Raw genomic sequence first — 27893 nt, 5'->3', positions numbered from 1 at the left:
GTTATTGTGAATTGTAATACTATGGTGAATACAAAGAATCAACAAACCAAAAATTAACTCATTTCCAATTAAGTTAAATTAGACTTTGGGCGGGGTTAACATTGCTGTCGCTATGCAACAGCTGTTTGTGACTGTAATAATTATGGGATAATTTAAAGAGTCTTCCGATAAAGACCCAACGCTCAAATATTGCAAAATCATATCTCATTTAATAATAATTCGCCAACATGTGTGATATACGTTATTGAACTAACTTTACGTGAAAGGAAATATAACCGGAATAGTCAGACTCAAGGTAATGAATGTACTGTACATTCCAAGCACTGTGTGTTAAAATATCCTTTTAGTGTGTGTTAAAGTTCATGCAAGCAGTGTACACACTTCAAAATTGTAATGCTAGCATTGAGGGTAGTGCTAACACAACTCGTCCTGTTGTGTCCTGGCTGGTCCAACAATATCATAGACCACTAAAGTAGGTTGGTTATCTAAGGACACCATTGCAATGATATGGAAGGTCATTCTCTTACCGTACTTTATATACAGTGATGTCTAAGCTGTTAGTTTAAGGTCCCATTAATACATGTTGTTACTTAAATTTGTAGCACTAATACCAGCAGCCATCTTCCTACCCTGAGGCCAAATAGAGAAAGGGACGAGATGTAATATTTCCAAACAGCTAAAAATGAGGTCATCCTCCTGGACTGCTGATTTTGTACTCTGGCATTTAACTAATTCACAGGCTCTCAATAGGCTCTTTCAGCGTGTCATGCTCCCCGCCATTGAACCGCGGCCACATTGCTCGCCGTCTTTCTTAATGTGGACTGGAGACTGTGGAGCGGCCTTGTTGCCATGGCAGCAAGCACTTTCACATTCTCCCCGCATAGCGTTGCCGTTCGTGCTGCTACTTCCGAACCGGAGCCCAGCCACAGCCGGAGGAAGGTCTGCTCTCAGACAGGACCTTGCCAGGGTGGTTTTACCTCCCACTCTGCGAACACATGCTCCCATAATGCCGCCACCCACTCACTATTCTCCATTCTCTATTTTACCAATGCAAATACCCAGGGTTCCCCCACCCCATCTGCCTCATCTGGTAGGATGGAATTGAACAGAGTGTAGCTTCAGTACACCCAGCGGTCGACTTTTTACAGTTATTAAAGCTGAACCGTTTCTAGATATTGTTCTATTTTAAGAATGATTGTACTGTTAGCAGTAATATTTTATGATTCTGCCCCAAACTATTTCCCTGGGATAATTATTTGTAAGATCACTGCCTTGCTACATGTCTTATATGCACACATCACCACTGCAAAGTGTTCTACAGTAAACAGCATTATTTGTATTTCCTGAATAATGTTGGTTTCAGAAAAAAATAAAAACACAGTATGATCAAATAACTGTTGTATTAATAAAAATATGTTGTTAGACTATATATTAAAAGGCACAACAATTAAATGTTAGGTACAATAAAACTTTGTATCCACTTGTTGCTATTCATACAAAAGAATCATAGTTACCTGCGAGTACTGTATATGAGTTTTGTGTTCAATTAAACACGCCCAGATTTCACACTGAGTCAATCTGTGAGTAAAGTGAGACGACATCAACATTACTTCAATATTTTTGTTTGGTGGTGTGCCATGAGACTTTTTTTTTTTTTTTTTTTTTTATAAAGTAAATTGGTTTATGTAAGGCTTTCAAACTAAAAGCACTTGGAGACCATAGTTCGCCTCCCTCCTATAGTGATGCTGTTGGTCGACTGGTTAGAGCGTCTGCCTCACAGTTCTGAGGACTGGGGTTCAATCCCCGACTCCGGCTGTGTGGAGTTTGCATGTTCTCCCCATGCCTGCGTGGGTTTTCTCCGGGCACTCCGGTTTCCTCCCACATTCCAAAAACATGCGTGGTAGGTTGATTCAAGACTCTAAATTGCCTGTAGGTGTGAATGTGATAGGGCATGTTTGTTTGTCTACATGTACCCTGTGATTGGCTGGAAACCAGTTCAGGGTGTACCCCCCCTCCTGCCCGATGACAACTGGGATAGGCTCCAGCACTCTCGCGACCCTTGTGAGGATAAACGCGCAGCAAATGGATGGTTTATGTAAACCTTATTAAACCCTGGTACCAATTGGTGCAATACAAGTTGGGAAACACTTCTGTAGACAAACAAGCATTCACACGAATATGGAACATAGAGTCTTCAATGATCCACACATTCATGTTTTTGAAATGTGAGAGGAAGCTGAAGTACCCGTATGTACGAGGAGAACATGCAGAGAACATGCAACTTCCACACAGGAAGGCTGGAGCAGAGATTCAAACCCTGAACCTCACAATTGTGAGGCAGATGTGCTCAACACAATTACAACGTACTGAGCTCAGATGTTACATTTACACCCAGCTGAGTTTGCTGACTTAATAAATATTCATCATAAGCACATATTCCTCATTAAATCAGCGAGAGATGTAGTTGCTGCTCTGGGCTGTTTGTATCATGTTTTCATTTGCTTGTGTGTGGGTTGGTACTACATGTCTGGACATGTCTGCTGCACTTATAGGATGATTTCACAGCAACCGTGTGGCGAGGAAACAGAGAAGCCAGAGGCCAGTGATGATACTTTGATTGCAATCATTTTGGACACCTACACTTTTTCCAAGGTAACCTGAACATTTCCTGTAGACTCAAGGCTTTGATATATTTGTTCTGTTAAAAGCTCTTGCTGAAGCTAATTCGTAACTTTTGAGTGTGTAAAAGGTCAGACACTAACAGTATATATCCTGCAAAAGTGGGAAGCCACTGGAGGTTTTGTGCTGTGTGCTACTGTAGGCTCCTGGATTACAGTGCATGAGGGAATGTGTGTAGTGTATAGAGATACAGTATGTGGGTGTTAAATAATGCAGGATTGTAAGCATAAAACAGTACAGTGACTTCTTAAAGCAGTACTATGCTTACTGTAAATAAAAGATCAATATTTACTTATTTATTTATTTTGAAGTTATTGCATGACTGTACCACACTTGCAGCATAGACTGTAATTGCATGCATGCTAACATTAATAGAAATGGTGCAAGTAGCCTGAGTTGTGTGGAAGAAATTAAAAAATGCACACGATTCTGGAAACGTTTTAGCTCAAACTGACATGTTTGACAGTTTTATCCTCATTCAGACTCAAACACAGTGCAGCACAACTTTATGCGACATGGAATTCATTGCTGGAATTACCACGTGAAAGCTTGTTTTAGCTTGCTTGGCTTGTTCAACACTTTAAGGTGGAAAACCTAATCTCTGCATGCTATGCTTTTTCTTTGACTTTTTAAAGACATTTAAAAAGGAGCAGTCTGGACAAGGGCTGTTATAAGTGAAAAAGAACATGATAAGAGATGAAGAATATAAAGCAGGCATAAAAAAAGGTTACATAGGAGGGCTCACATTGAAAGCAGTAAGACTGCAGTGTCATCCTTCATGTTGTAACTTATCAATAAAAATAAAGTGTTCCATTGTTATTAAATTGTACTAATGACATATATATACCTATGTGAAGACTAAGAATGTTGTAAGGTGTTTAAGGCACATCTGAAGTGACTCACCTTCACATTATGTCTTTGTCGTTCAAGTGTATTAACACTAATGGGATGAATCCGAGAATGGTTGCTGTTCAATCTTAGGGGTTCAGAGTTTTTTTAAAGTCTTCTCCCTGGCTGCATTTTTTTTTTCAAAGTTATTTTTCACTCATCTGACAACTCAGTTTGCTCGATGAAGAAAGAAGGTCTTGTGTGGACATGGCTGAAACGTACAGTATATGGGCCAGTTGCATCCTGGATATATGTTTGCAATGTGTTGATGCATGATGTTTATGTTGTTTTGCGGAAGCCCAAAATAATAATAATTTTAAAAACCCACGAAATATTACATGGAAGAGGAAGTTTGTTCACAATCACAACCTGGCAGCAAAATTATATCCACACCTTTTGTTCTGGTTGTCCAAAGAAGGCACAGGAACACTTCCTATCGCTAAAACACCTGGGAAGGTATACCGTATTTATGAGTCCTCTTGTAAGTGTATGATTTTGTTGGATTGTCTTCCTCCCGGTGGCACGGTGGCCGACTGGTTAGAGCGTCAGCCTCACAGTTCTGAGGACCCGGGTTCAATCCCCGGCCCCGCCTGTGTGGAATTTGCATGTTCTCCCCGTGCCTGCGTGGGTTTTCTCCGGGCACTCCGGTTTCCTCCCACATCCCAAAAACATGCATTAATTGGAGACTCTAAATTGCCCATGGGCATGACTGTGAGTGCGAAAGGTTGTTTGTTTCTATGTGCCCTGCGATTGGCTGGCAACCAGTTCAGGGTGTACCCCGCCTCCTGCCCGATGACAGCTGGAATAGGCTCTAGCACGCCCGCGACCCTAGTGAGGAGAAGCGGCTCAAAAAATGGATGGATGGATGTCTTCCATGCTGTCAATTTGGAGGGGCCACCCTGCGTGTGGCGCCTGCAGAGGAGCAGATAGCAGTCTGTCCTGGCACTAGAGTGCCTGTCTGCAGCCTGGCTCTCTCTCTCTGTGCTGCGACCAGCAGGGGAAAGTGGACCCAAGACGGCCAAGTGGCTGGGTGTGGGTGTTTATCTGTGCAGTTTGCTATGTGTGTCTGCGTGAATGAGGGGAAATATCTCTCGGTGCAAAGACAGGGGATGACTGGTTGTTGGTTACTCTGAGTCATTTTCCATCTGAAGTGAGGCTCAATCATTGTAGGGCAGATTAGATGGAGATTTGCCTCGAGAGGGGAAATACATATGAAAATGAACAAGGGCAGAGCATTAAAGGGGCTTTGCGAACACACTCCACAATTTAATCCTGTCAGTTTTGCTCGCATGTATATGTGCCAGTGTCTTTGCATGAATATGCCCATGCGAATAGGTCTTTATATTCAAACACATCCGTGTTGGTCTGTGCAAACCCTCTTTGACTCTCCAAGTTCGCCTCCCTCCCTCCTTCCTCCCTCCGTCTGTTGCTCACTGACAGCCTCCCTCCCTCCCTGTGTGAGCGTAGTCTGGGCGAGGAGCCAAGTAGTGTGTTTTTTTTTTTTGAATGAATACCTGATGGCTGATGGGGCTGGCGGAGGGGGAGGAGCTGTGTCAGTTGGAGTACTGAGGGAGAGAGGCAGGCAGAAAGAGGAGGGAGAGCCACGGAGGAAAAAAAGGGAGAGAGGCAGCCAGGCAGAGAGAGAGTGGGAGCTGGCGGTCTGGTGGCCTTGCATAACACACGTTGGAGAAGCCTCACACGCAAGACCTGGTGCTGGCTTTTGCACAGGAAAGGGGGGGCCGGCGGAGGGGGGAGACCTCCTCTGCCATCAGGCCGATTGCAGGGCAACGGAGGGGCAACTCCTAAACAGAGTCCTCGCAAGAGGCACAAAGGAAGGAATCGGGACGAGGACGCTGCGAGGAAGCACGTCTCCGGGATTCACTCTGTTGAGGCGCAGGAGGATCATTGCACATGTTCTGCAAGCGGTGGCTGTGGAAGGACTGGTGAGCTATTCTTAGTACTCTTAACCAGCAGAGGGGGGGGGGGGGGGCGCAGGAGGAGGCGGCTTGTCTCTTTGCGTTTTGATTTGTGGCATAGTAGTATTTTCTGTCCTGCTACTATACACTGTCATGTTACAAATGAAAAACAGGGAGGCTAGATATGTTGAACCCCTTCAGATGTTGAGTTGCTTGCTCTGGGAGGGGAGGAGGGCCTGCATGTCAGCATGCCCGAGTGTGTGTTCTGTGTGTGTCCGGCACTGATGCAGAACTCTGGAGTCACTGTGGAGACAAACAGCCTGGGCCCAGTGCCTGTTCTTTGGCTGTCGTCAAGCACACGGCTCGGTCCGCCTCTTAAAGGGACACACACATGTTAGTTTTACACAGAGGGGGGAAAAAAAGGGGTGGGGGGATGGGTCAGTAAAAAGGCTCTTTTGGAAATTAAGGGAAAAAACAGACTACTGTATTGATCTGCCTGGTGCATGGTGCTGGGATTAAGGCAAGGTTCTATTTATATGCAGAGAATCCCACATGCATGCCTTTCTCGGTAATTCCCCCCGCTGTTTCATGCACGCTCAAATTGATAATGATGATGTTTTTGTTTTCTAAATATAGCCACTGCTGCACAGGGCTGTGCATCTATGTCTGCTCTCGCAGGTGAAATATGAATATAAGCATTACTGACTACACGAATGTCAGTCCAGGGTCAAATTTATTTTGCCTTTTTCTGGGGGCATTCTGGCTTAGTCGAGACTCAGGACACTGTCGGTAGAATATCACTCCTTCCTTGTCTCTTCCTGCTGCAGAGAGATGTTATTGCTATGAAGCTGAGGATAGATGCGAGCGTATGTGGGGTTTGGGGGGGCGGGGGGGGGGGGGGTGTAATGCTGCGTAAGAGAGGACATGTATCTGCCTTTCACCTGGAGTCAGTCAACACACCAGCTCCACATACTCTGTGTGGTGTGTGCAGGTTTTTATCCGGGACTCTCACACCATCGCATCACATAAAAATGCCTCGCCTGCCCCTCCACCTCTCCTTATCTGATGTCATCCCTTCATCATACTTGTCTTCGCAGAGGGAACAGTCCAGGGCTGGATCCAGAGCCTCCACACCGTTCTGACTCGCTGTGACATTCGTGTCTTGAAAGCGCGCCTTTGTTCTCCATAGTATCACGCAGAGGCGTGCGTTTTCCAGAGTCACTGATCTAATAATAGGCTCAAAGATCAAGAGATGATGTTTATGTTTGACCATTTGCTCACTCTGTTTCTAATCTGGGGAAAAACACCTTCCCATCAGTTTTATCTGATGTCAAGTGAGGTTGCATTTCGGTTTCGGTTAGTCTCGTCTTGCTCGCTGTGTCGTGCTGAGATGATGATGTCATTACAGGTGTTGCTGAGGTGGGGTTGTTGCCACAGAGTAATGCTGCACGGCGTGTAGTGTGAGTGTGGTGGTATCGCGAGGCGGGGGCTGATGCTGCAGGCACTGCTCAATGTGGGTCAGGAGGAGCGGCGCTGTCTTTCTCACCCCTTCTATCTCCATCTTCCCCATTCCGAATCCTCTCCCTGACTTTTTACCATCCACACCGCTCTATCTGTCATCCTACATTGCCGCGCTTCCTCTCCTCCCCCTCACGCTTTCTCTACGATCCTCTTTTGTTACATCTGGTGGCTGTACGAGGCTTTATGATCACATACATTGATCAGAGTTATTTATTTATATTTTCTTGCTTCCTTGGCAAGCTATAACCTCGTCTTATCTTGCAACAGACTTATCCAAACAGAAACCGACCAAGGTCCATTTCTGATTCCGCTGTATATTTTATGCAGGGCACTTGTGTTTGCCTCGTGTGGTGAGCCTCCTATGTACTGTAATTTGAAAAAAAGAGCAGTTCATTTGAATTGAATGTTATGTATGAATGAGTGCACGTACTGTATGTAAGTGTGTGTCATACACTCAATCTCTGCGGTGCTTCTAGCTAGTGAGCAATTTAGCTTGACTTGTTCATTGACCCACAGATAAGCCTCCATAAAAGAACAGAACATCTAGGAAGGTACAGGGGAAGAAGTAGAAAGTCATCCAATGGGAATTTGATAAAATATACTAAAACTTGAGCTGCCGTCATGCATGAGATCACGCGAGACCTCAGTGTAACTCCTGAAAAGTCAGTTCGGTTGTGCTTTTGCTTTTTATGGCAGTTATTCCTATACAAGCACCAGCCTCAACAGGGGGTGTTGAGGGACAAAGAATATTTACTAGAAGTAAAACGACTCACATTCAAAGCATTAATACTCCATTGTCACTGTAAGCGTTAACATGTGTTTACAAAGTTAAAGCACTGTACAAGGTTTTGTTGTTTTTACAGTTTTTAACTTCTTTTTACACTAGTGTGACAATTCTGGTTATGCTGTAAGCTTTTGCTTTCCCTTATTTCAATGGGAAAACAGTGTCAAAATCCCAACAAATCGGAGGTCAACCAGTCTCCGGAGAGATTGTGTTCAACTGTAGAGGTTCCACTGTATACAGAAAGAGTCAATGGGAGGCAAATGTGTGCACGGTGTTGTTTTAGAGTTTGAGGCTGCATAGTAAATGCATGTAACAAGGTCGTGTGTGTGTTTTCTGTGTGTGCACAGATCTACAATATGCAGCAATAGAATATGTCGATTTATTCCTTCACTCAAATATTGACCATGTCTCAATGCTGAATGGGCTGTTTGACATAGTTAGATGCATACAATACTTTAGTTGACTTTGATTTAAGTAGAACTCTCAGGGATGCAACTTTGTAACAAAATTTGTCAGTGATATAATTATTACAGCTTTCAGAATGCCCCCAAATTAAATTTCAGCTTGTTTTCTTCTGTTTCAGTAATGTACTTGCGGACCCAGTCTGTCTGGAGGTGAACATTATATTTATAAAATATTTACGTTTTATATTTGCCTCTATAAGGCCTTGGCGAGTTGGGGAAAAAAAACTGTTCTGAGGTTCTTACTCTATTGTAATCCTTTCTCTTCGGTTTGCCAGTGCTTTGACACAGCCAACAGCAATGCACATACACTCCACATGAGCAAGGATGTTCACTGACACACACTATGTGACCAAGAAACCCCAATCTGCCATTAAAATTGTAATAGAAATATCATGGTACTACTTTCTCTTATGGAAAATCTTGTTGGATTCTGGCTCTGATTCTTATATTCTCTTTAAATGTGTGAATGAATAATTAGAGACCACAGTCAAAGAAATATGCTATGCTAAATAAGAATAACATCCTCCAGAGCAATAACATCAATCTGTTGTACTAATAGTTTCAGTACTGTAGTAGTATTTATACCACCTAGTGGCTAAAATGAGCATAACGTCATTACAAACATGAAAGGAGACACACTTTTGAAGTGGATCACTAGGATGTCTGCCTTTTAAGCACTGGCCCTCCACTGTAATAACCAATAGTGAAACAGGTGTTTGTAAGAACTGTCAAATATATGTCTTCAAAGATCTATTTTCAAATCAAAGGTAAGGGAACAAATGTTGCATAACCAGAATATTCCTATACAATACAAATGGGTGTGTGAACCCAGTAGCAGACAGAAATAGTTGAGCAATGGAATTCAAAATGCACTCTGGATGTTATTAATATTTAGTTGCATAACTTTTAGAAGCTTCAAAAGAACTATTTGGACCTTTTCACGTTCTTCCACCTACCATGTTTCGTAAAGATGTGTTTACTGAGCTAGCCTTGCAAGGCAAGTGTAAAAATGGAACACTAGTATGGGCCAATTGACCATCTCTGTAATCAAACTGTGTGCATATGCAGTACGTACTTACCCATTTTATTTTACTTTTTCCTCTGTCGTCAGATTCCTCCAACATTGTGGAAGAAGTGGATCCATCAGAGATGATACCGCATGAAGTTTATGGAGCTCATTTTATGAGCTGTAGTGATTCCACCTTGTCTGGATTGAGACCTGGAGCTGTATGCTAGTCAACACCAACAGAGCCATTGCACCCTGACAAAGAGAGAACACATTAACGCTGACAGTGAGCGTGAGAGAGACACTGCAGACAATAGAAGTGCTCACAGAGATTTAAAACCAATCTGGCACAATGAAATCCAATCAGGAGCGAAGTAATGGATGTCTGCCACCTAAAAAACGAGAAATCCTGGCACTGGAGCAGAGGCCAGTGGCAGTGGCTCCATCAACTCCTCCAGTGGTCCATCACAATCCTGCTCCCCACACAGAGAACCTAGCATGGCTGGCAAGTGTAGCCAGTGAACGATGCAGGTCCAGAGACTCAGAGAGCCCAAGATGTCCCATACCATCTACTTCCTCCTCGTCTCCTCCTACTATTCCAACCTCAGCTACTACTCTATCAGCAGTGCCGTTGGCCTCCCTACCTGCAGTTTATCCCACAGCCATTCCCCAGCCCACAGGAACCATCCAGTTTGCTCAGCTTGGACCCAATGTTCAGTTCATAAGCTCTGGACCCTATGCTGGCTACATCTCCTCTCACGTAGTTCCCGCTAATACCAGCTCTATGGGACAGCGCCCTCACCTGGATGGTTACACCACTGCCCTGATCTCGCCTGGCACCAAAGGGGAACAGCAGTTCCAAATTGGCCTCTCTCCCACAGAGCTTGCTCCCGTCTCCCTCCCAAGCTCTCCGCAAGTCACCAGCCAGTACATCCATCTTGATAGCAGAACACCTCTGACTGTCAGTGGAGCTGCCGTCTCTACAACACCTGGAACCCACCTCCAGCTCCACCCTCATACTGCTGTCCTGCCTCAAACGCTCACCCTCGCTCCCTCTCAGTTGGTTGTTCAGTATGCAGATGGTTCTGCCGGAAAGAAACCAGAGGTACATGCTAAGAGTGTGCTGAACGGTGAGCTAGAAGTGGTCAAACCGATTAAAGCTCCCACCCAACCAGCAAATCATCAGCAAGTTCAGAGCTATGAGGCACGACACATCCTCGTGCCAGCAGACTATGGCCAGAACCCATCAGGACTTCAGACCTCCCTATTACTTGTGGCCCAGCCAAACCATAGCACTGATCAGGAACATGGTTCAAATAAGATTTCCTTAGTTCAGACTGAGAAGGGAAGCATCTGTTTGGGAAAACCTATTTCAAGATCTTCCTCCTTTTCCTCCCTCTCGTCATCAGAGGTGATGAAGTCTGTCACACCCCATACAGTCATTCAGACGACTCTGCCCCCTGACGAGCTGCCAGCCAGTCTTTATTCTTCCACACAAGCACCCATCATTGGCTATATCACCAGTGCCAACCAGCATGCAGTCAGCTACCATGCAGCGCTGCCACAGCACCTGGTCATTCCAAGTGGTCAGTCCCTTCTCATCCCAGTCAGCAGTGCAAATAACAGCACAGAAATGGAAACCAGCCGTGCTGTCAGCTCCCTGACGGCGACCACAACGCCTCAAATATCCACCGCCATGCCTCATGCCTATCTTGCAACTGCCCTGTCCAAATGTGAGCCAATAGGCCCAGATGGAAATCAAGTTCCTCCTGCTGTAGCCCCAGCTCCAGCTCTCCCAGCCTTGCCTTCAAACCATGTCCCTGCAGTAGTGGCAGCTTCCTCCCCAGTCCCAGCTCCAGTTACCGTTTCTGCCAATGCTTCCATTCAAGGTTCTCCCACTATCTCCTCTCCCTCCTCACCTGTGGCGCTTCCGCCATTCTTTATGCGAGGCTCAATCATCCAGCTTGCTGATGGAGAGTTGAAGCGTGTGGAGGATCTCAAAACAGAAGACTTCATCCAGAGTGCAGAAATCAGCAGTGAGCTGAAGATTGACTCCAGCACAGTTGAGCGAATCGATAGTGGCCCGAGTCCTAATGCTGTGGTCATTCAGTTTTCTGTGGGGGAGCTCAAAGCCCAGGTGAGATAAACATTTTTCTTGTTATGGTGTATAACTACTATCGGTATTGAATGCCACTGTATATAATAATCTGTAGTTCCAGTGGTAGAATAAATATGGTCAAAAACAAACTCGTAATATATTAATAGGCAGTGAACATCTTCAGTACATTGTTTCTAAGAGATAATAGCATTCAGGAAATGTATCTGCACAGCCATGTTTAATATGCAAGCTTGTTTCCCACTCTAGCAGATAAGCTTTCTGTGTAAAATAAATTGATATATTATATGGTTGCTCATCTTCTCAGTAAGTAAAACAGAAAAGGAAAATACAGGTAGAAAGGAATACAGTAGATGCATTTAAAATACAACAACAGAACTATTACATTTATTTACAAGTTAATATTATTCATAAAAATTTATTTTGCAATGGCAGAATTCCCATGGATCCAGTAGAAACACTTTTCACTCATGGTTTGAATGTGTAGTAGTAATGTTTATGTTCTACAAACCTGATCATTAAGTCCTTATGTGATATACTATGCCCCATAGATATTCTCTGCAAAACATTCAGGTTTAGCACAATGCTTAAGGTACACATATGTGTGTTTCTGCAGGTGTGTGTGGAGGTGCTGGTGGAATATCCCTTCTTCGTATTTGGACAGGGGTGGTCATCCTGTTGTCCTGACAGGACCACGCAGCTCTTTGAGCTGTCCTGCGCTAAGCTGTGTGTAGGTGATGTTTGTGTGTCTCTGACCCTTCGGGGTCTAAGGAATGGTTCTCTACCAGACAGCCAGGGTTTGGGAGCTAGGTTGAAGACCGCAAGACTCTCTGACCCCGGTAACAACACAGATCCCTCTGTCAGCAACAGTCTAAGGTCAAACACTACAGGCATGAACAGCGGTCTTCTTATGAAGGCTTCCAGTGTCAAAAGGATAACTGGATCTGCGTCAGGACGGCATGTACCACGCGAAATGGGACAAAATCCAGGATCAGTGCAAGGGATCTGTGGAGGAGAATCTGTACTGGCAATCTCTGGAACTGCAGGTATAAGAGAGGGATCAGAGAAAATAGATATGACCACGCTCTGCAAAATACAGTCCAGAGATCCAGACAGAACCACTGTTCGCAAGAGACGATGGTCCGCTCCGGAGCGGGACCAGACTGAAAGAGTGGAGGGGGAGCCTCCGTGGACTCTGCTCAAACCCTCCATCATCTCTCAGGAGGTGAAAATCAGCATAGAGGGCCACTCAAGCAGCGGCAGAGAAAAATGCTTGATCAAACTGTAGTCTGTCGAGGGAGCTTATAAGAAATATGTTTGTACTGTGTTTATCTACTCTGTATTCTCTCTATTCAGACTAATATAACATGGCAGAGTTTACACAGTATCACCATTTTTATTTCTACCATAGGTTCAGACACCTTCAACAAAGTACAGTGTGTGGTCGCGCACACTGTGGAATCAGTGCAATCAATGCTGTAAGCAAAAATAAGTGCAGTGTGCATGTTGAGCTTGAGTGTTGGTAAGACGCCTATAAGTGTGTCATCTATCATGAGCTGGATCTCTGTTGTCACATCATTCACAGCCGTCGCATTCTGGACTGACAAACATGAACAAGCACAGAACAGATGTTCATGTGTAGACGGCAAGCCATCGCATTTTTTGTTTCTTTGGATGGAGTAACGTTATAAGCGCTAGTACATTTAGGAGTCAAAGATCAACCACTGTATGGTTTCATGATGATATTAATTTGGCAATAATCATGGCAGAAATCTTTGCCATCTCACACATCTGTTCGGTTTTTATTACTATCATTCATTCTTTCACACCACTGAGCGTGTGCTGCCGCAGATTTTGTGTAAGTGACTGTTTGTTTGTAAGATTGTCAACAGTGAGGCACACGGCGTGCACAGAGGTCAGGTATGAATGTAAACCACTGCTTTTTGTCTTCGATATTGACTTATGAAGTCACGGACGTGTGGTTTGTCGCACCGGCAATGAGTACATGACAATTTGATACAGACGGTTTGCAAAACGTGTGTCACAGCAGTCGTGCAATCCCACATTCCTATAGTAGTTCAGTTCTAAAGAAATCAGGCAGCCCCAAGATAGGTGTTTTCAAGCCTGGCAGCATGCCGCATTTCTATGTAAAAAATCAAGAGACTACCAATCTGAATATGCTCACCCCAACACTCCGAAAAAGTACATTAGTGTATCTTTAGGGGTACTATGGCTTGTAAATGGGTATGGTACCTCAAAGGGCACATGCTTTTGTACCACTAACGCTTAACTTTTACAACTTGGGAGCACCCTTATACCTTCACCTTGTAGGCTATTAGCTCTGTTAGGTATAGTTGAGTAGATTGATCCTCGAGTGGAATAAATTGACTCCCACTTCACCCCTATTTCTGAAACTGTATAGATCTAAACTGCAATATGAACAGAAGCTGGCAAGCCAGCCACAAATAATTGCCTTATTACGCATCCAGAAGACAAGAAGAAACCTCAACCTCCATTTGGAGTTAAGCAGAAGCCTGATCAAATTCACTCTCCCTTTTAGCTCTGTTTCAGTTACCTGAAGGAATACAGTATGTGGCTCTACAGCTGGTAAGTGATCCTCTAGCTCGCTATCGGCTTCCATCTCCCTTTGCAGGCTCACTACCCTGGGCAACTAATGCAGCAGTTCCACTGCAGAGTATGTGCTCAGCTCAGCTCTACTCTCCTCAATCCAGGATTGTTGGTTTTCCACTTCAAAACAGTACTGTGGGAAACAGTGAAGCGCAATCCTCAGTGAACATATCAATCTAAATGTAACACACTAAACAACAACATTGGAGGAGAACAAGGGTCTCCTATATTTACCATAAGGTTGGCAGCAGTATCGAGAGAATGTTTATTCACAAAGAGACCAAAGTCAGCAAAATGGAGACTGTGGAATATGATATGAGGCAGAAAGGTTCCAGGACTGGTGTCATAAAAGATACACTGTATTTCAAACCCAAACTACAAAGAGTTTTCATCTTCAGTGTGGGCCAGACGATCAACAGTATGTCTAGAAAGAGATCCTGTAGTGGTTTCTTTGTTCAGTGCGCGGGAAGAGGCAAGAATTGTGGCAGGATGTGTCACCATGACAACGAACCTGCTCACAATGCCCTGAGCATTTGACAGTTCCTGGCCAAGAAGAACATCATATTACTGGAGCAACCTCACCACTCACCCCACCCGGCGTTGTGTGATTTCTTCCTCTTTCCCAAGCTCAAGGGGGTCATCAAGGGGATCCATTTTGAAGACATGAACAACATCAAGATGGCCATGATGACAGCTGTTGAGGTATCCAAAATAATCCCTTCTTGAGTGCATGATGGCGTTGCATAGAAGGCTGGGAAAGTGTGTTACACTCTAGGATTTCTTCGAAGGGGAAAACTTGTACTTTGTAGTTTGGTTTTGAAATATATCCTCTGTGACACCAGTCCCGGAACCTTTCTGACACACTTTGTATAATACTTCAGTGTCGATGACGTAGCTAAGGCACTGCAACAGAGTAAGCTAACGTGTGTTCTAACTATAAAGCCTCATAAACTATAATGATACAACTATGATGAATCCACTCGCAATGAGTGACCAGCAGAGGTTTATGCCACCCATGTAGTATCGCCTCACGAGCGAAGTACGTGCTGTGCAGTGGAAAAAAGGCATAACACTCTTAGGGTTTATCAAGTAGAGTGGGTCCTGGACAGTGGAGTGTGTAGACTTTTGATGTGTTCAGATTACAAATGTTCCCAGGAAATTGTACTTTGTCTCATTTCGTTCTGTTTTTGTTTGGGTTCTGAAATGTTAGACCTTTGGACCATATCTTTGAAATTCTAGGCCAAATTCTGAGTTGTTCTACCACCAAAATGTTTGGGTTCCGATGGTCAACTGTTTCTGTCGATGAAAACAGCTGCATGAGTAATAAGTGTGGCGAAGGCTAAAGCACAACATCCTCTGTTAACTAGTTAGTTGACAGCTAGAGAGTGCTCAGTAGCGCTGAGGGAGATTGATAAATAAAATGATCATATTGTTAGGGACATTACTAGATCAGGTTGGCCTGGTTTAAAAACCAGGTGGGGCCGATACAAAAAAAGCCTCTTTTCCTCAACGAAGTTCTTGTCTTCAAGTACATACCTGCGACATCAGCGCCTCTGTGGCGTCAGTCTTTTTGGTATTTCATTTTCATTTAAGAATAGAGCCAAAATCCTACAGTTCATACTCAGGAAGGGTGTGTGTGTCCGTATGCATGTATGTGTGCCTGAGGCGGTAAATCTATGTGGACGATCACTTGTGTTTGTGTACATTCTGAGCAGCAGCACTTTGATGAAGCATCCGGTGGGTGTGGGGTTTCGGCAAAGGCGATGGCGGTCATATCCCCCAACACCCGAAGAGGATAATCAACTGACTGTTTTTCATCATGTCCTACATGTATAATGATGGCATAGTGAGGCAGGGAATGTAAACACCCATTGGACAAACTATCTCACTTTTATTTTTGATGATGGATAGAGCTACTATTTAGAGAAAGAAAGCTACTGAAAGCCAGCTAGTGTTGATTTGTACAGTAAATTGTATCCTAGGATTATGTACAGTGTGTGTATATAGATATTTTAACCCTTATGTAGCCTATGTACTGTATGAGCCACGGCGCTCTTTCTTTAATCATTCCATTGATGCAGCCATCAAAGTGGTCCTGATATTGCTTCAATTAATGAATGTGACACCACCTTCTTTAAATTTGGCCTCCTCCTTCTAATAATGAACTTTACCTTGCACAGTGTAAAATACAATACGTTGATGATCCTGTTCACCACGATAGCAATTGTCCTTTTCTAACTCCTGTAGGTGTTTTCTTGAGATACTAAAAAAAAAAAAAAAAAAAAATCAGACTGTTCTGTTTGTGTTCTGCTCAGGCTAAACACTGCCCACTGACTGTTGTCCATCCAAAATCTCACATTGTTCACTTCAATGTATAACGCAACTACTTAAAATTTGTCATCAAAGTACGGGTTTTGTATCTTTTCGTTTTCCAGACCAGGAGAAATATGTTTGGAGCCTATGCTTCCCAATATCGTGTAGTATAATGTATTTCTGTTGTGTATTGTGCAACCCACTCAGTCAGACCTTGCAGTCTGGTTTGCTGAAAATGTTTCCAAAACTGCACGAACTCCAAAAGGATGTCATGTTTGAGAAACCGCACCCCGTAGTTGGAAGCAATCGGTGTGCTTGGACCGTGTTGGAATTTTCCTTCTGTATTTGTTTCTTCAGACACTAATCTAAAATGACATTGCAGCACAGATAAATCAATAAAATGTGGCGTCGGCACCAAAACAAATAGTTGGGGTGGGGGGAGTTTAGATGTTGCGCAGCAAATAAAAAGCCATACACTCTCAGAAAAAAGGTACATTGTCTTTAGGGCTACAATAGCTTGTCAGAGGTGTAGCACCCACAAAGATACTGCTTTTGTACCATTGACACTTTTACAACTAGGGAATATACCTGTACCTTTTTGGTCATGAAAGGTACGACAGTTAACTAGTTGTCTAGTAATTAGCCAGCTGACTCCTACTGTACCCCTATTTCTGACAGTGTAGCTAGCAGACGATTAGCTTAGCATAAACAAGTGAAACCACCTCAGACTGCTCAAAGAAATCTCTCGAGAGGAAATGAAGCGTACACTCACAAAAGAATTGTTTTAACAAGCATGTAAAGGGTAGTGGTTGTGTTTTGTTTATAATAAGTTGCAATATATTACCTGGAGATTGTGGGCTTGCAGTTATCAGGAACGTTCTCCAGGAAATAGACCTGCCTCAACTCCTTAAACCACATCCTGTTTTCGTGCTGGTAGTTATTTTTGTACAAATTGGCATTTGTAGCTTGGCAAACATTTGCTCAGTCCGTTGCCTGTTATTGGACTGGCATATTTGCACTCAATTTAATGTCTCTATGCCTTTTCAGGCCAGGCACAGCCATAATTATCCTGGCTAACCAAATTTCTGCTCAGTCAGCGATTGGTTGAAATTATTTTATGACATATGAACTCAAATCATGAGTTTAAGACATAGCACTTAGAAGTAGAAAGACCCAATAGAGAAAGCCAATTTATTACAGATTTCAATAATATCGTGCCCTAAATTACTTAATTGTACTGAAGAATGTTGGAAATGATGGAGTACTGCATTGCACTTTGACATATGGGGCCATCTTTTGAATTGTAAATAGTAAGTAAGTAGTAAAGTCTTCCAAAATGTTGACGAAGGGGAGGATAACAAAACAATCCTATCCAAGCCACACAGTCACTTAACAGAAAATTACATGATTTTGCTTCTTTTTGCACCAGTTCAACACAGCCATTACGAGCACTTTCTTTCCAAAACAACTGTACACGGACTGTGTGAAACGGTTTTGTAATAGAGGTCTGTTTGTTGGACAAATCTCAGCTATGATCCCCTACGCCCGACTACACTTTATTATGTATCAATAATGTTCCCCTGTTTTGATGGTGTTGAGGTTTGCCAATCAGAAACTGTTAAATATTTGCTTACAATGTTTGATTTCAAATTTTATCAAATATATTCCAAAAGAAATAAAGACTAATGTAATTCAGTGGGATTTTTGTCTCCTTCTTTCTGCCTTTGTCATCGTGACTAATGCAGCATTTCAAGTTATATTCACAGATCACTTATGTTCCAATTGCCTTTTCTCTGCTTGCATCTGTTTATTTTCCCTTTATTGATCCAAATGACACTACTAATATATCAACACACTATATATTTTTATTTTCTTCACTATTTGGCTGGGATGAATTATATGGGTCTGTTTCTAGTGCAGTACAGTATAGCTATTAGGTAATTACAAGACTATAATTGTATTTTCTTTTATACAATTATATAACGGGTGTATGAATATATATATGTGTCATTCCTGGATTTTGGTGCCACTTACGACCACATGAATACTTTTAATATTCTGAAAACATACCTAAAATGGTCAAACTCTGACTCATCGAGCAATAGCTAATTTAAATGACATTTAAAGTAATACATTTATTAATTATTAATTAGACTTTTTTTAAGTGCTTGCGCTTTACCAAAGACGTTGATGAACGTTAAGCATGTCATCTATCTTATAGTTAAATTAAAAAAAATTAATCATCTATTTTTTAAAACTTCAGTTTAGCAGCATTTTAGGACCAACTACCAACCGTGTTACCATTATAAAGAGCTGTCCATCCTCAGGTCTTCTTGAAACTAGTTTCCTCATTTCATATTCTCACCATCAGGGGGAGCAAGAGTTCTTCCTCTTGGCTTTATAAAACACCCTGCTTGTTTGGCATAATTGACAAAGAACAACAAATAGAGACAATAATAATATAATAATAATAGTCTTTGACGTCATATTTATTTTCTGCTGTCTTCCCCCCCCCCCCCCCCCCCCATTTACAAACTCACAGACCATTTTAACTGGAATTTAGATGAATCTCATGACTGAACGTTAATTAAACACATGGCAAGTGATAAAATAACCATATATGTTTATGTCTGCTACTTTGAATTAACTGCACATTGCGGTCCAACTGGATAGTGATTAGAAAACAAAAATGACTCAAACATGAACACGATTACAGATTAAGACAAATCCCTTGTGTGTCTTGAAACATACTTGGCCAATAAAGCTGATTCTGATTATTTTTTTACATTTTGGGTTTTGCTTACAGTATGTGACACTTCCCCGAGTGTGCATGACACACAACACTATGAAGCCATTAGACATGACGTAAGCACACAACTCACAGTCTACGGACAAGGTTTGACATATATTTATCATGTTGTGTTGTATTATTTCCTTGCAGCAGTTACAGTTGGTGAAGTCCAAAATGAAAAAGCAAAATCTTGAGTTAGTGAGGCAGAATGTTACCTGAAACCTTAAAGGATAATTTCATATATAACTTATTTTCCTCCTGACATTATTTGGTGTGACACGAACCAGTCAAGACAACTGCTGTTGTTTGCCCAAAACTAAAATCTATCATATCCACGACTCACTTACAGTATCTACATATACACTATTAAGCTCTGATAAAATAATGCCAGTGTAAACAAGCTTCAGTATCACGCAATGTCCAAATATTGCACGTACATTCATAAATACACGCGTTTGCTTTGCGCCTTCATGTTAATGCATCTTTATGTGTGTGACACATTTGACGCATAACAAAACATTGGATTAAGAGAAGCAAACACACACACAAAATATGTACAGTAGCTGTAGACATACAGCATATGTATATACACACAAACACGCACCAGTCGCAAAATTAGGTACACCTGAACAATCTAATGACATCCAATGCTAGTGCTGTCTTTGCAATAAAATGGTGTTTCTAATATTTTCTTATTTACATTTTGTTCACTATTTGCGGCAGGGCTCCCCACCTTATCCCCCATGAATAGTGGAGGTTTACTGTATTCTTTAGAGATAGAATATAGAGTACTGTAGTGCAGTTGTACCTAATATTATGACCAGTGAGTTTACAAGTTCACATTCATTTAAGTCCGGATTAAGGCTCTCTGTGCTTTATCTCTGTGCTCCATTTACCCCAAGTTTATTTAATGTGGAAACGTGAAGCAATTTCTTCACACTATTCTCTTGTGGTCCTTCATCACCACGGACAAACAATTCCCAAAATGTGGTCCACTCAAGTGTGCTTTGCTTTTGTGCTGTCAGAGCTGCGCGTCTTTGGTCCCCGGCTGATGCAGACTCAAGCAAGCCGTCCCTCACAGGCCAGTTTGTCGACAAGAGAGGCAGAAGATCTGCAGCCAAGAAATGTCAGGTCCAACAACTCCAGATCTCAGTTTGGATTGATTTCCGTTGGAAGGTGCACGTTCGTCTCAAAAGCACAGTTTTCCTCCGATTAGGATCTGTTTTATGTGCCTTTTAGGCATCCCCTGTTTGATTCGATGTCAGCTGTTCTTGGTCGGAGATGTTGTCAACGGCTGGTGGCCTCGCCCGGTCGAAGAAACCACACTAAGAGGAAAAACAAAAATGCTTTAGAATAGTTGCAGTCAAGAGATACTGAGGATGTTGGAAGAGGTGTTAAATACTGTACGTACCTTCCACATGGCGAGCGTTAACACGGCGAGCACTAGCAGTCCCAGCAGTATGGCCAAGATGATGACCCACAGTGGAACAGCAAAGGACACATCTGGCGTCCCCCATAATATAGGTGTCCCCATCTACAAGACATACATTCAAGACATCATTCATCCATTCATTTTCTATATTGATAATCCTTTTCCATCTCAGCTGACCAAGGGTATATTCACTGCAAGGTTACGGTAACATATTGATATTGTGATGTACAACCCCAATTCCAATGAAGTTGGGACGTTGTGTTAAACATAAATAAAAACAGAATACAATGATTTGCAAATCATATTCAACCTATATTTAATTGACTAAGGTACTTTATTGTTTTTAGCAAATAATCATTAACTTTGAATTTTATGGCTGCAACACGTTCCAAAAAAGCTGGGACAGGGTCATGTTTACCACTCTGTTACATCACCTTTTCTTTTAACAACATTCAATAAACGTTTGGGGACTGAGGACAATAATTGTTGAAGCTTTGTAGGTGGAATTCTTTCCCATTCTTGCTTGATGTACAGCTTCAGCTGTTCAACACTCCGGGGTCTCCGTTGTCGTATTTTATGCTTCATAATGCGCCACACATTTTCAATGGGATACAAGTCTGGACTGCAGGCAGGCGAGTCTAGTACCCGCACTCTTTTACTACGAAGCCACACTGTTGTAACACGTGCAGATAATGGGTTGGCATTGTCTTGCTGAAATAAGCAGGGGCGTCCGTGAAAAAGACGTTGCTTGGATGGCAGCATATGTTTCTCCAAAACCTGTATGTACCTTTCAGCATTAATGGTGCCTTCACAGATGTGTAAGTTACCCATGCCATTGGCAAAACAGCCCCATATCATCACAGATGCTGGCTTTTGAACTTTTCGTCCATAACAGTTCGGATGGTTCCTTTCCTCTTTGGCCTGAAGGACACGACGTCCACAATTTCCAAAAACAATTTGAAATGTGGACTTGTCGGACCACAGAACACTTTTCCACTTTGCATCACTTTCCACAGTTCCACAGTTCCATCCTGTTTCAAACGCTCCACCATCATTCCAGTCCCCAAGAAACCTGCAATCTCTGGTCTGAATGACTACAGGCCTGTCGCTTTGACATCTGTGGTCATGAAGTCCTTTGAACGTCTCGTGCTGGACCACCTCAAGAATGTCACAGGTCACCTGCTGGACGCCCTGCAGTTTGCCTACCAAGCGAACAGGTCTGCGGATGATGCAGTCAACATGGGACTGCACTTCATCCTAGAACACCTCGACAGTGCAGGGACCTACGCGAGGATCCTGTTCGTGGACTTCAGCTCAGCGTTCAACACCATCATCCCTGAACTCCTTTCAACCAAGCTTCTCCAGCTCAGCGTCTCACCTGCCGTCTGCCAGTGGATTTACAGCTTTCTGACGGGCAGGACACAGCAGGTCAGGCTGGGGGAGGCCACCTCATCCACACGCAGCATCAGCACTGGGCCGCCCCAAGGTTGTGTCCTCTCTCCGCTGCTCTTCTCTCTCTACACGAACGACTGCACCTCAGTGAACCCGACTGTCAAGCTCCTGAAGTTTGCAGATGACACCACTGTCATCGGCCTCATCAAGGACGGTGACGAGTCTGCATATTGACAGGAAGCGGAGCGGCTGGAGCTGTGGTGCGGCCGACACAACCTGGAGCTGAACACGCTCAAGACTGTAGAGATGATCGTGGACTTCAGGAGGCATCCTTCGCCACAGCTGCCCCTCACATTGTCCAGCTGCCTTGTGTCAACCGTCGAGACCTTCAAGTTCCTGGGAATTACAATCTCTCAGGACCTGAAGTGGGCGACCGACATAAACTCCGTCCTCAAAAAGGCCCAGCAGAGGATGTATTTCCTGCGGCTTCTGAGAAAGCATGGCCTGCCACCGGAGCTGCTGAGACAGTTCTACACAGCGGTCATCGAATCAGTCCTGTGTTCTTCCATCACAGTCTGGTTTGGTGCTGCTACAAAAAAGGACAAACTCCGACTGCAGCGGACAATCAAAACTGCTGAAAGGATTGTCGGTACCCTCCTACCCACCATTGAGGACTTGCACGCTGCCAGAACTAAGACAAGGGCGTGCAAAATCCTCTCGGACCGTCTGCACCCCGGTCACCAGCTCTTCCAGCTCCTTCCCTCGGGTAGGCGCTACCGATCAACGCAAACTAGAACTAGTAGACATTCCAACAGCTTCTTCCCTCTTGCGATCAACTTCTTAAACACCTAACCTATAATTCCATTACAACAAGCTGGAAAGTTTTTGACTTGAGTTCGTTGTCACATTTATGTGGGGCCAATTATGTATTACTCGTGCACTCACTGTAGTTGTCTCGCCATGCTGCACTATTTGCATATACTGGCCACTCATGCCAGAGTAGCATCTGCTCCATTTGCACACTGATTGAGGAGTATCTGTAACATTTGCACAACCAACATTGTCCCAGATGATCGCACTACTCGTCACTTTAAACCGCATACACTCCTTGAAGTCTCAGCGCCCTTTGCACAATGGTCATTGGACCGGACTATTGCAATATTAGTCATTCGAACTGCTCTAAGTGCTAGAGGACTCTGCATCTTTTTGCACAATTGTTTTTTGTCAATGTCTTTATGTCTCCAAAGTGTTCTGTAAATTGACTGTCTGTTGTACTAGAGCGGCTCCAACTACCGGAGACAAATTCCTTGTGTTTTTTGGACATACTTGGCAAATAAAGATGATTCTGATTCTGACTCTGATTCTGATCAGTTCATCTTCGATGAGCTCGGGCCCAGAGAAGCCGGCGGCGTTTCTGGGTGTTGTTGATAAATGGCTTTTGCTTTGCATAGTAGAGTTTCAAGTTGCTCTTACGGCTGTAAAGCCGAACTGTATTTACTGACATTGGTTTTCTGAAGTGTTCCTGAGCCCATGTGGAGATATGCTTTACACACTGATGTCGGTTTTTGATGCAGTGCCGCCTGGGGGATCGACGGTCACGGGCATTCAATGTTGGTTTTCGGCCTTGCCGCTTTTATGCAGTGATTTCTCCAGATTCTCTGAACCTTTTGATGATATTATGGATGGATATGAGGAAATCCCTAAATTCCTTGCAATTTGTTGAGGAACATTGACCTTAAACTGATCGACTATTTTCTCACACACTTGTTCACAAAGAGGTGAACCTCGCTCCATCTTTGCTTGTGAATGACTGAGCAATTCAGGGAAGCTCTTTTTATACCCAATCATGGCACCCACCAGTTCCCAATTAGCCTGTTCACCTGTGGGATGTTCCAAACAGGTATTTGATGAGCATTCTTCAACTTTCTCGGTCTTTTTTGCCACCTGTCCTAGCCTTTTCGGAACGTGTTGCAGCCATAAAATTCTAAGTTAATGATTATTTTCTAAAAACAAGAAATTTTATCAGTTTGAACATTAAATAACACAACGTCGCAACTTCATTGGAATTGGGGTTGTATTCCAAGGTGCAGTATCGATAAATCGATACTGTTGCTGTGAGATATCTAATTATATTCAGTTGGGCATTCATCAATTATATTCAGTTGGGCATTCATCCATGATTTCTTGGTAATCTTTTGGTTTTTAATTGCCCTTTCAAGGGGTAGCTATCTTTTGTTGTGAATGTCTTATATTTTAAAAAATGTTTCTTTTTTTTCTTTATATTCATGTTTTCACTGGAGAAGGAGCTGCTTTCATTCTCATTGTACATGTATATAGTGACAATAAAAGGCATTCTAGTCTGTCTGTATTCATTTACTTAAATTCTGTGGTTGTAGCAGCGTGGTGAGCTAGTGGTTACCATCGCTGCCTCACAGTTAAGAGGTTTGCATACATATTGTGATGTATCACTGTATCACTATTGTTGGCAATGATATCATATCGCAGACCTAGTTTACTTGCCAATGACTTAAGTCAAAACAGGAACCTTTTTTCCTTTATATTTGCAAAACGTTTCACTGAACTCAATAACGCTGTCACAAGGACCTGCATAAATGACGGAAAATATGGTAATCCCTAGATCGCATTATAAGTGATGTTGAAAAAAAAAATCTTTCAGATGCGTTTTCAAAAGTCTTCATACTCAAAAACACGTCTGTAGTGCAAATGAACAGCCAAAGCAAAACATTTTGTATTGATTTTCAGTGGCGGGGTACAACCTGATTACCAGTCACATGACATAGATACACAGAACCATTTGCACTCATACTGACTCGGCAACTACCGTAGTCTTCAATCAACCTCGCAGAATAGCCTACCAGGACAAAATCCACGCAGGCACTAGGAAAACAGGCAAAGTCACACAGAAAGGCCTGATGCTATACAGATTCCAAACCAGATTTAAGCCAACTCAAAATTTGCCTGAGTCTTACCGAGATGGTACTTTGAGGCAGGCTGGGGGGCTGGACTCGATAAGGCATGGCCAGGACCATGAAGGACACAGTCGAGTTGAGAATGTAGGGGTCATTACGCCGCTGCAGGACAAATATGCAAGTTGTTTGACCAACAATCATAGTGAAGCATACCAAAGAACATTGAATGAACTGACAGGATGACTTGTATTTCAAAGGTTACGGCTGTGACTTTAACCTTTTTAGCTGGGGCAGATAAACAAAGGGTTAATGAAGCAAAGATGTTGAACCGGACACTGACCTGTAGGAAAGTATGTGCCCACAGTCTCGACCGGACCTTAACTACAGCACTCTGGCCACGATCCAAACGGCCCACAACACACGTGATTTTCAGGCAGGAGACGTTCGTACAGTTCTGCAGGAGACACACCCGTGAATCCCTCGGGAACATTTCGATTCCCGTTCTGGAGATGTCGCATGGTGACGCGTGTTGCTCACCAGGGTTTTACCGCTGTGACTGTGGGCCGTGCTTGCAGCTCGTTTGTGGCGGCGAAGAGGAGCGCTGGTGTTCCTCAAGAAGCCCAGAAGTTCAGGAGTATCTTGGAGGGATGAAATCTAAAGAGGATTTATGGAAAGAGCTGCTTACCTTTGCTAAAAACTGATTATTATGAGCTTAAAAAAATGAAAAAAAAAAGAAATAAACAAAAAATGCTGTATGTGCCTTTGTACGTCGCATATAAACACAATTGTGCACAATTTCTTTCTGAATTACACAGCAGATGCTATCATCACGCATTGGAAAATACTCCAGCTGTAATTTCTACTAATACGTAAAATCGTCTCTTACAGCCAGCTGGCAAAGAACACGGAGAGCAGACAGAACATCGGGCGGGATTTTTCTTAAACGAGTGGCTAAAAATCCTGCAGCCATAGATGACTGGATAATCTTCTAGTAGCAGCGCATGATGGTTTGATTGTATGTATGTTTTGTCAGTAGTTAGGGGCATTTATCATCCATTATGTTTATTTATACAAATGCCTTCTGACGAGATCCAGTACAAAAACTTACCTTTACAAAGATAACAATGCTCGGTTTTGATTTACAGGCAAAGTATTTTTTTCATACAGCCTTCGTATTGGTGTATAGTGACCCTCCCCCCGTCGATTGAGGAATTCACCTATTTGCGTTATTTTATGTGGAACCGACCTTCAGCTATTTGTAGAAAAACTTATTTGCGGTTTTTGTGCTCTTTGTATGTGCTCTAAGATGTCACAAGATGGCACCAAAGCCCTGGCTAATAGGAAAGTTGTAATTGGTGTCAAGGGCGTAGTGTATGTTTATGTGATCTCGACTGAGACTAACATCTTTGTACTGCATGTCAGGGAGGAGCTAAGTTTTGTCTTTGCTGCATGCGCACTTCCAGTGTATTTTTTCAAAATCAAATAATCTGAAAGCCATTTATTTTTAAAGCAAAGATTAGTAAAATTTGTTTGAAATGATAAAGTGATTTGTGGATTGTAGTTTGTGTATGTAGTAGTACTTTTATATGTATTGTACGTATCTACATACAGTGTAAGTGTGTCTGTGCATATTTTAGTCTTACCTGAAGTCCGAGTGGGTTGAGGCTGCTATTCGGCCGACAGCTGATTGGCCCATCAGTTTTAATCTCCATCGCATACAGCAGGTTCTCGTCACGGAAGCGGGAAGGCCAACCGACCTCAACCTCGGCTTCCCGAATACCACTGGGACCCGAGTTGTAGAGCTGGAGACGTTAGAAGTGGTCGAGAAGTTAGTCGTTTTATTGCTGTGGGCCTCAAGTGACTATATGCTATAATTGGGTTATCATAACTGTGGCGTGATGACACGGGCCACCTGAGTTTTTGGCTGCAGACTGCAACAGTAATAGGCCTTCACTCAGTGGGGATTGAAGACAGACAAGACAAATCTAAAGCTTCAGGCCTTGTTTGGCATCGGGACGAGGAGGAATGAATTGGGAGCTTAAATGAACCATCAATTCAACAAAGCCACCTTTCCACTCACTCACACATTCTCGCATAGACGCACACGGTCATTAGCAGTGCAGAAAGTCATCCAAACAGGACATTATCCTGGTGTTGCGGGCCAAGAATTCTGGCCCTAAGGAGGGGGGAAAAAAAAAAAGGAAAAAAACTGTCCCCTTTAAGTAGAACCAGCTGCCAAGTGGGAAAAGTACTGCCAATGAAAATCATTATCAGCTGCAGGAAAGGCCAGACGCTGCAGCGCTCTAGTTCAATGAAGCAGCGCCCCCCTTAAATCCCAAAGACATCACATGTACAGCACATGGACTCACATGCACACGCACGCCCTCATTGTAAACTGTCGCCAGTGTGTCTGCCATCCTCCCTCCTTCTATCTGTAGTCTGTACCTCATTTTGACCTAGTTTTTCCTCTCGATAATTATCCCATGTCGAAACATCACGCTAGTTTCCTTCCATCTTACCTGCCGTCACAACAGTAATTAAACCTCAGATATATATGGATTTAATTCCGTTTATTTGTGTTTATGTTTACTTATGCTAGTAAGCTCCACTTGGAGCTTGGAAATGAGTGCAGGTGTTTACCTCATAGATGTGTGTCACCTGTGGACCCACATCATCTTCCTTGACAGGCTTCTCTTTGGGCTCCCACCGTGGAAATGGCAACACCACCTGAGAGGGATGAGACACCCTGTGGAGACCAGAACACAAACGACTCGGTGAACGAGTTCATTAAGAAAGGACAATTACATTACATTAGGTTTGCCCATTGGAGCCTAATATTGGTTTCAGTTTATGACTGAAAAAAGTGGAACTTTAAAGTGAGGTTCTTTACAGATTTTCAAGGCTCAATTGTCTTTTGCTATGTTTTTCCTATGCTATCACCACAGAAGGGTGCCAGTCTAAATCTGAACAAATTGGAGGTCAACCATTGTCATGTAATTGCTGTGTATTGTAGCAATAGTTTAGTCACACTCT

General features: G+C 43.1%; 2 protein-coding genes across 2 annotated transcripts in view; one reads left to right on the top strand and one right to left on the bottom strand.

The window, feature by feature from the left end:
- The first annotated feature begins 5138 nt into the window (after nucleotides 1–5138).
- On the top strand, nucleotides 5139–18010 carry LOC133401660 (ataxin-1-like). The gene is made up of 3 exons (XM_061674890.1): nucleotides 5139–5510; nucleotides 9364–11395; nucleotides 11991–18010. Exons 2-3 carry the CDS (start codon nucleotides 9611–9613, stop codon nucleotides 12660–12662), a joined length of 2457 nt encoding a protein of 818 aa, XP_061530874.1. The 5' UTR covers nucleotides 5139–5510; nucleotides 9364–9610; the 3' UTR covers nucleotides 12663–18010.
- A 1191-nt stretch (nucleotides 18011–19201) lies between these two features.
- Nucleotides 19202–27893, bottom strand: part of itga8 (integrin, alpha 8) — a 52531-nt gene continuing 43839 nt past the window's right edge. Inside the window, exons 24-30 of the mRNA XM_061674889.1 lie at nucleotides 27501–27606; nucleotides 26504–26662; nucleotides 25398–25514; nucleotides 25201–25314; nucleotides 24921–25022; nucleotides 20518–20640; nucleotides 19202–20431 (exon numbers count right to left, since the gene is read on the bottom strand). Coding sequence (XP_061530873.1) covers nucleotides 20342–20431; nucleotides 20518–20640; nucleotides 24921–25022; nucleotides 25201–25314; nucleotides 25398–25514; nucleotides 26504–26662; nucleotides 27501–27606 — 811 coding nt within the window. The 3' untranslated portion in view covers nucleotides 19202–20341. The remainder of the gene's footprint in view (nucleotides 20432–20517; nucleotides 20641–24920; nucleotides 25023–25200; nucleotides 25315–25397; nucleotides 25515–26503; nucleotides 26663–27500; nucleotides 27607–27893) is intronic.

The sequence above is a fragment of the Phycodurus eques genome, chromosome 4 (assembly GCF_024500275.1).
Source record: "Phycodurus eques isolate BA_2022a chromosome 4, UOR_Pequ_1.1, whole genome shotgun sequence".
NCBI lineage: Eukaryota > Metazoa > Chordata > Actinopteri > Syngnathiformes > Syngnathidae > Phycodurus > Phycodurus eques.
This window is presented reverse-complemented; position numbering and strand designations above follow the sequence as displayed.

Coding starts and splice junctions, on each gene's coding strand:
- LOC133401660 (XM_061674890.1), top strand. CDS start 9,611: ATGAAATCCAATCAGGAGCGAAGTAATGGATGTCTGCCACCTAAAAAA. Junction 11,396..11,990: donor TGGGGGAGCTCAAAGCCCAG/GTGAGATAAACA, acceptor GTGTTTCTGCAG/GTGTGTGTGGAGGTGCTGGT.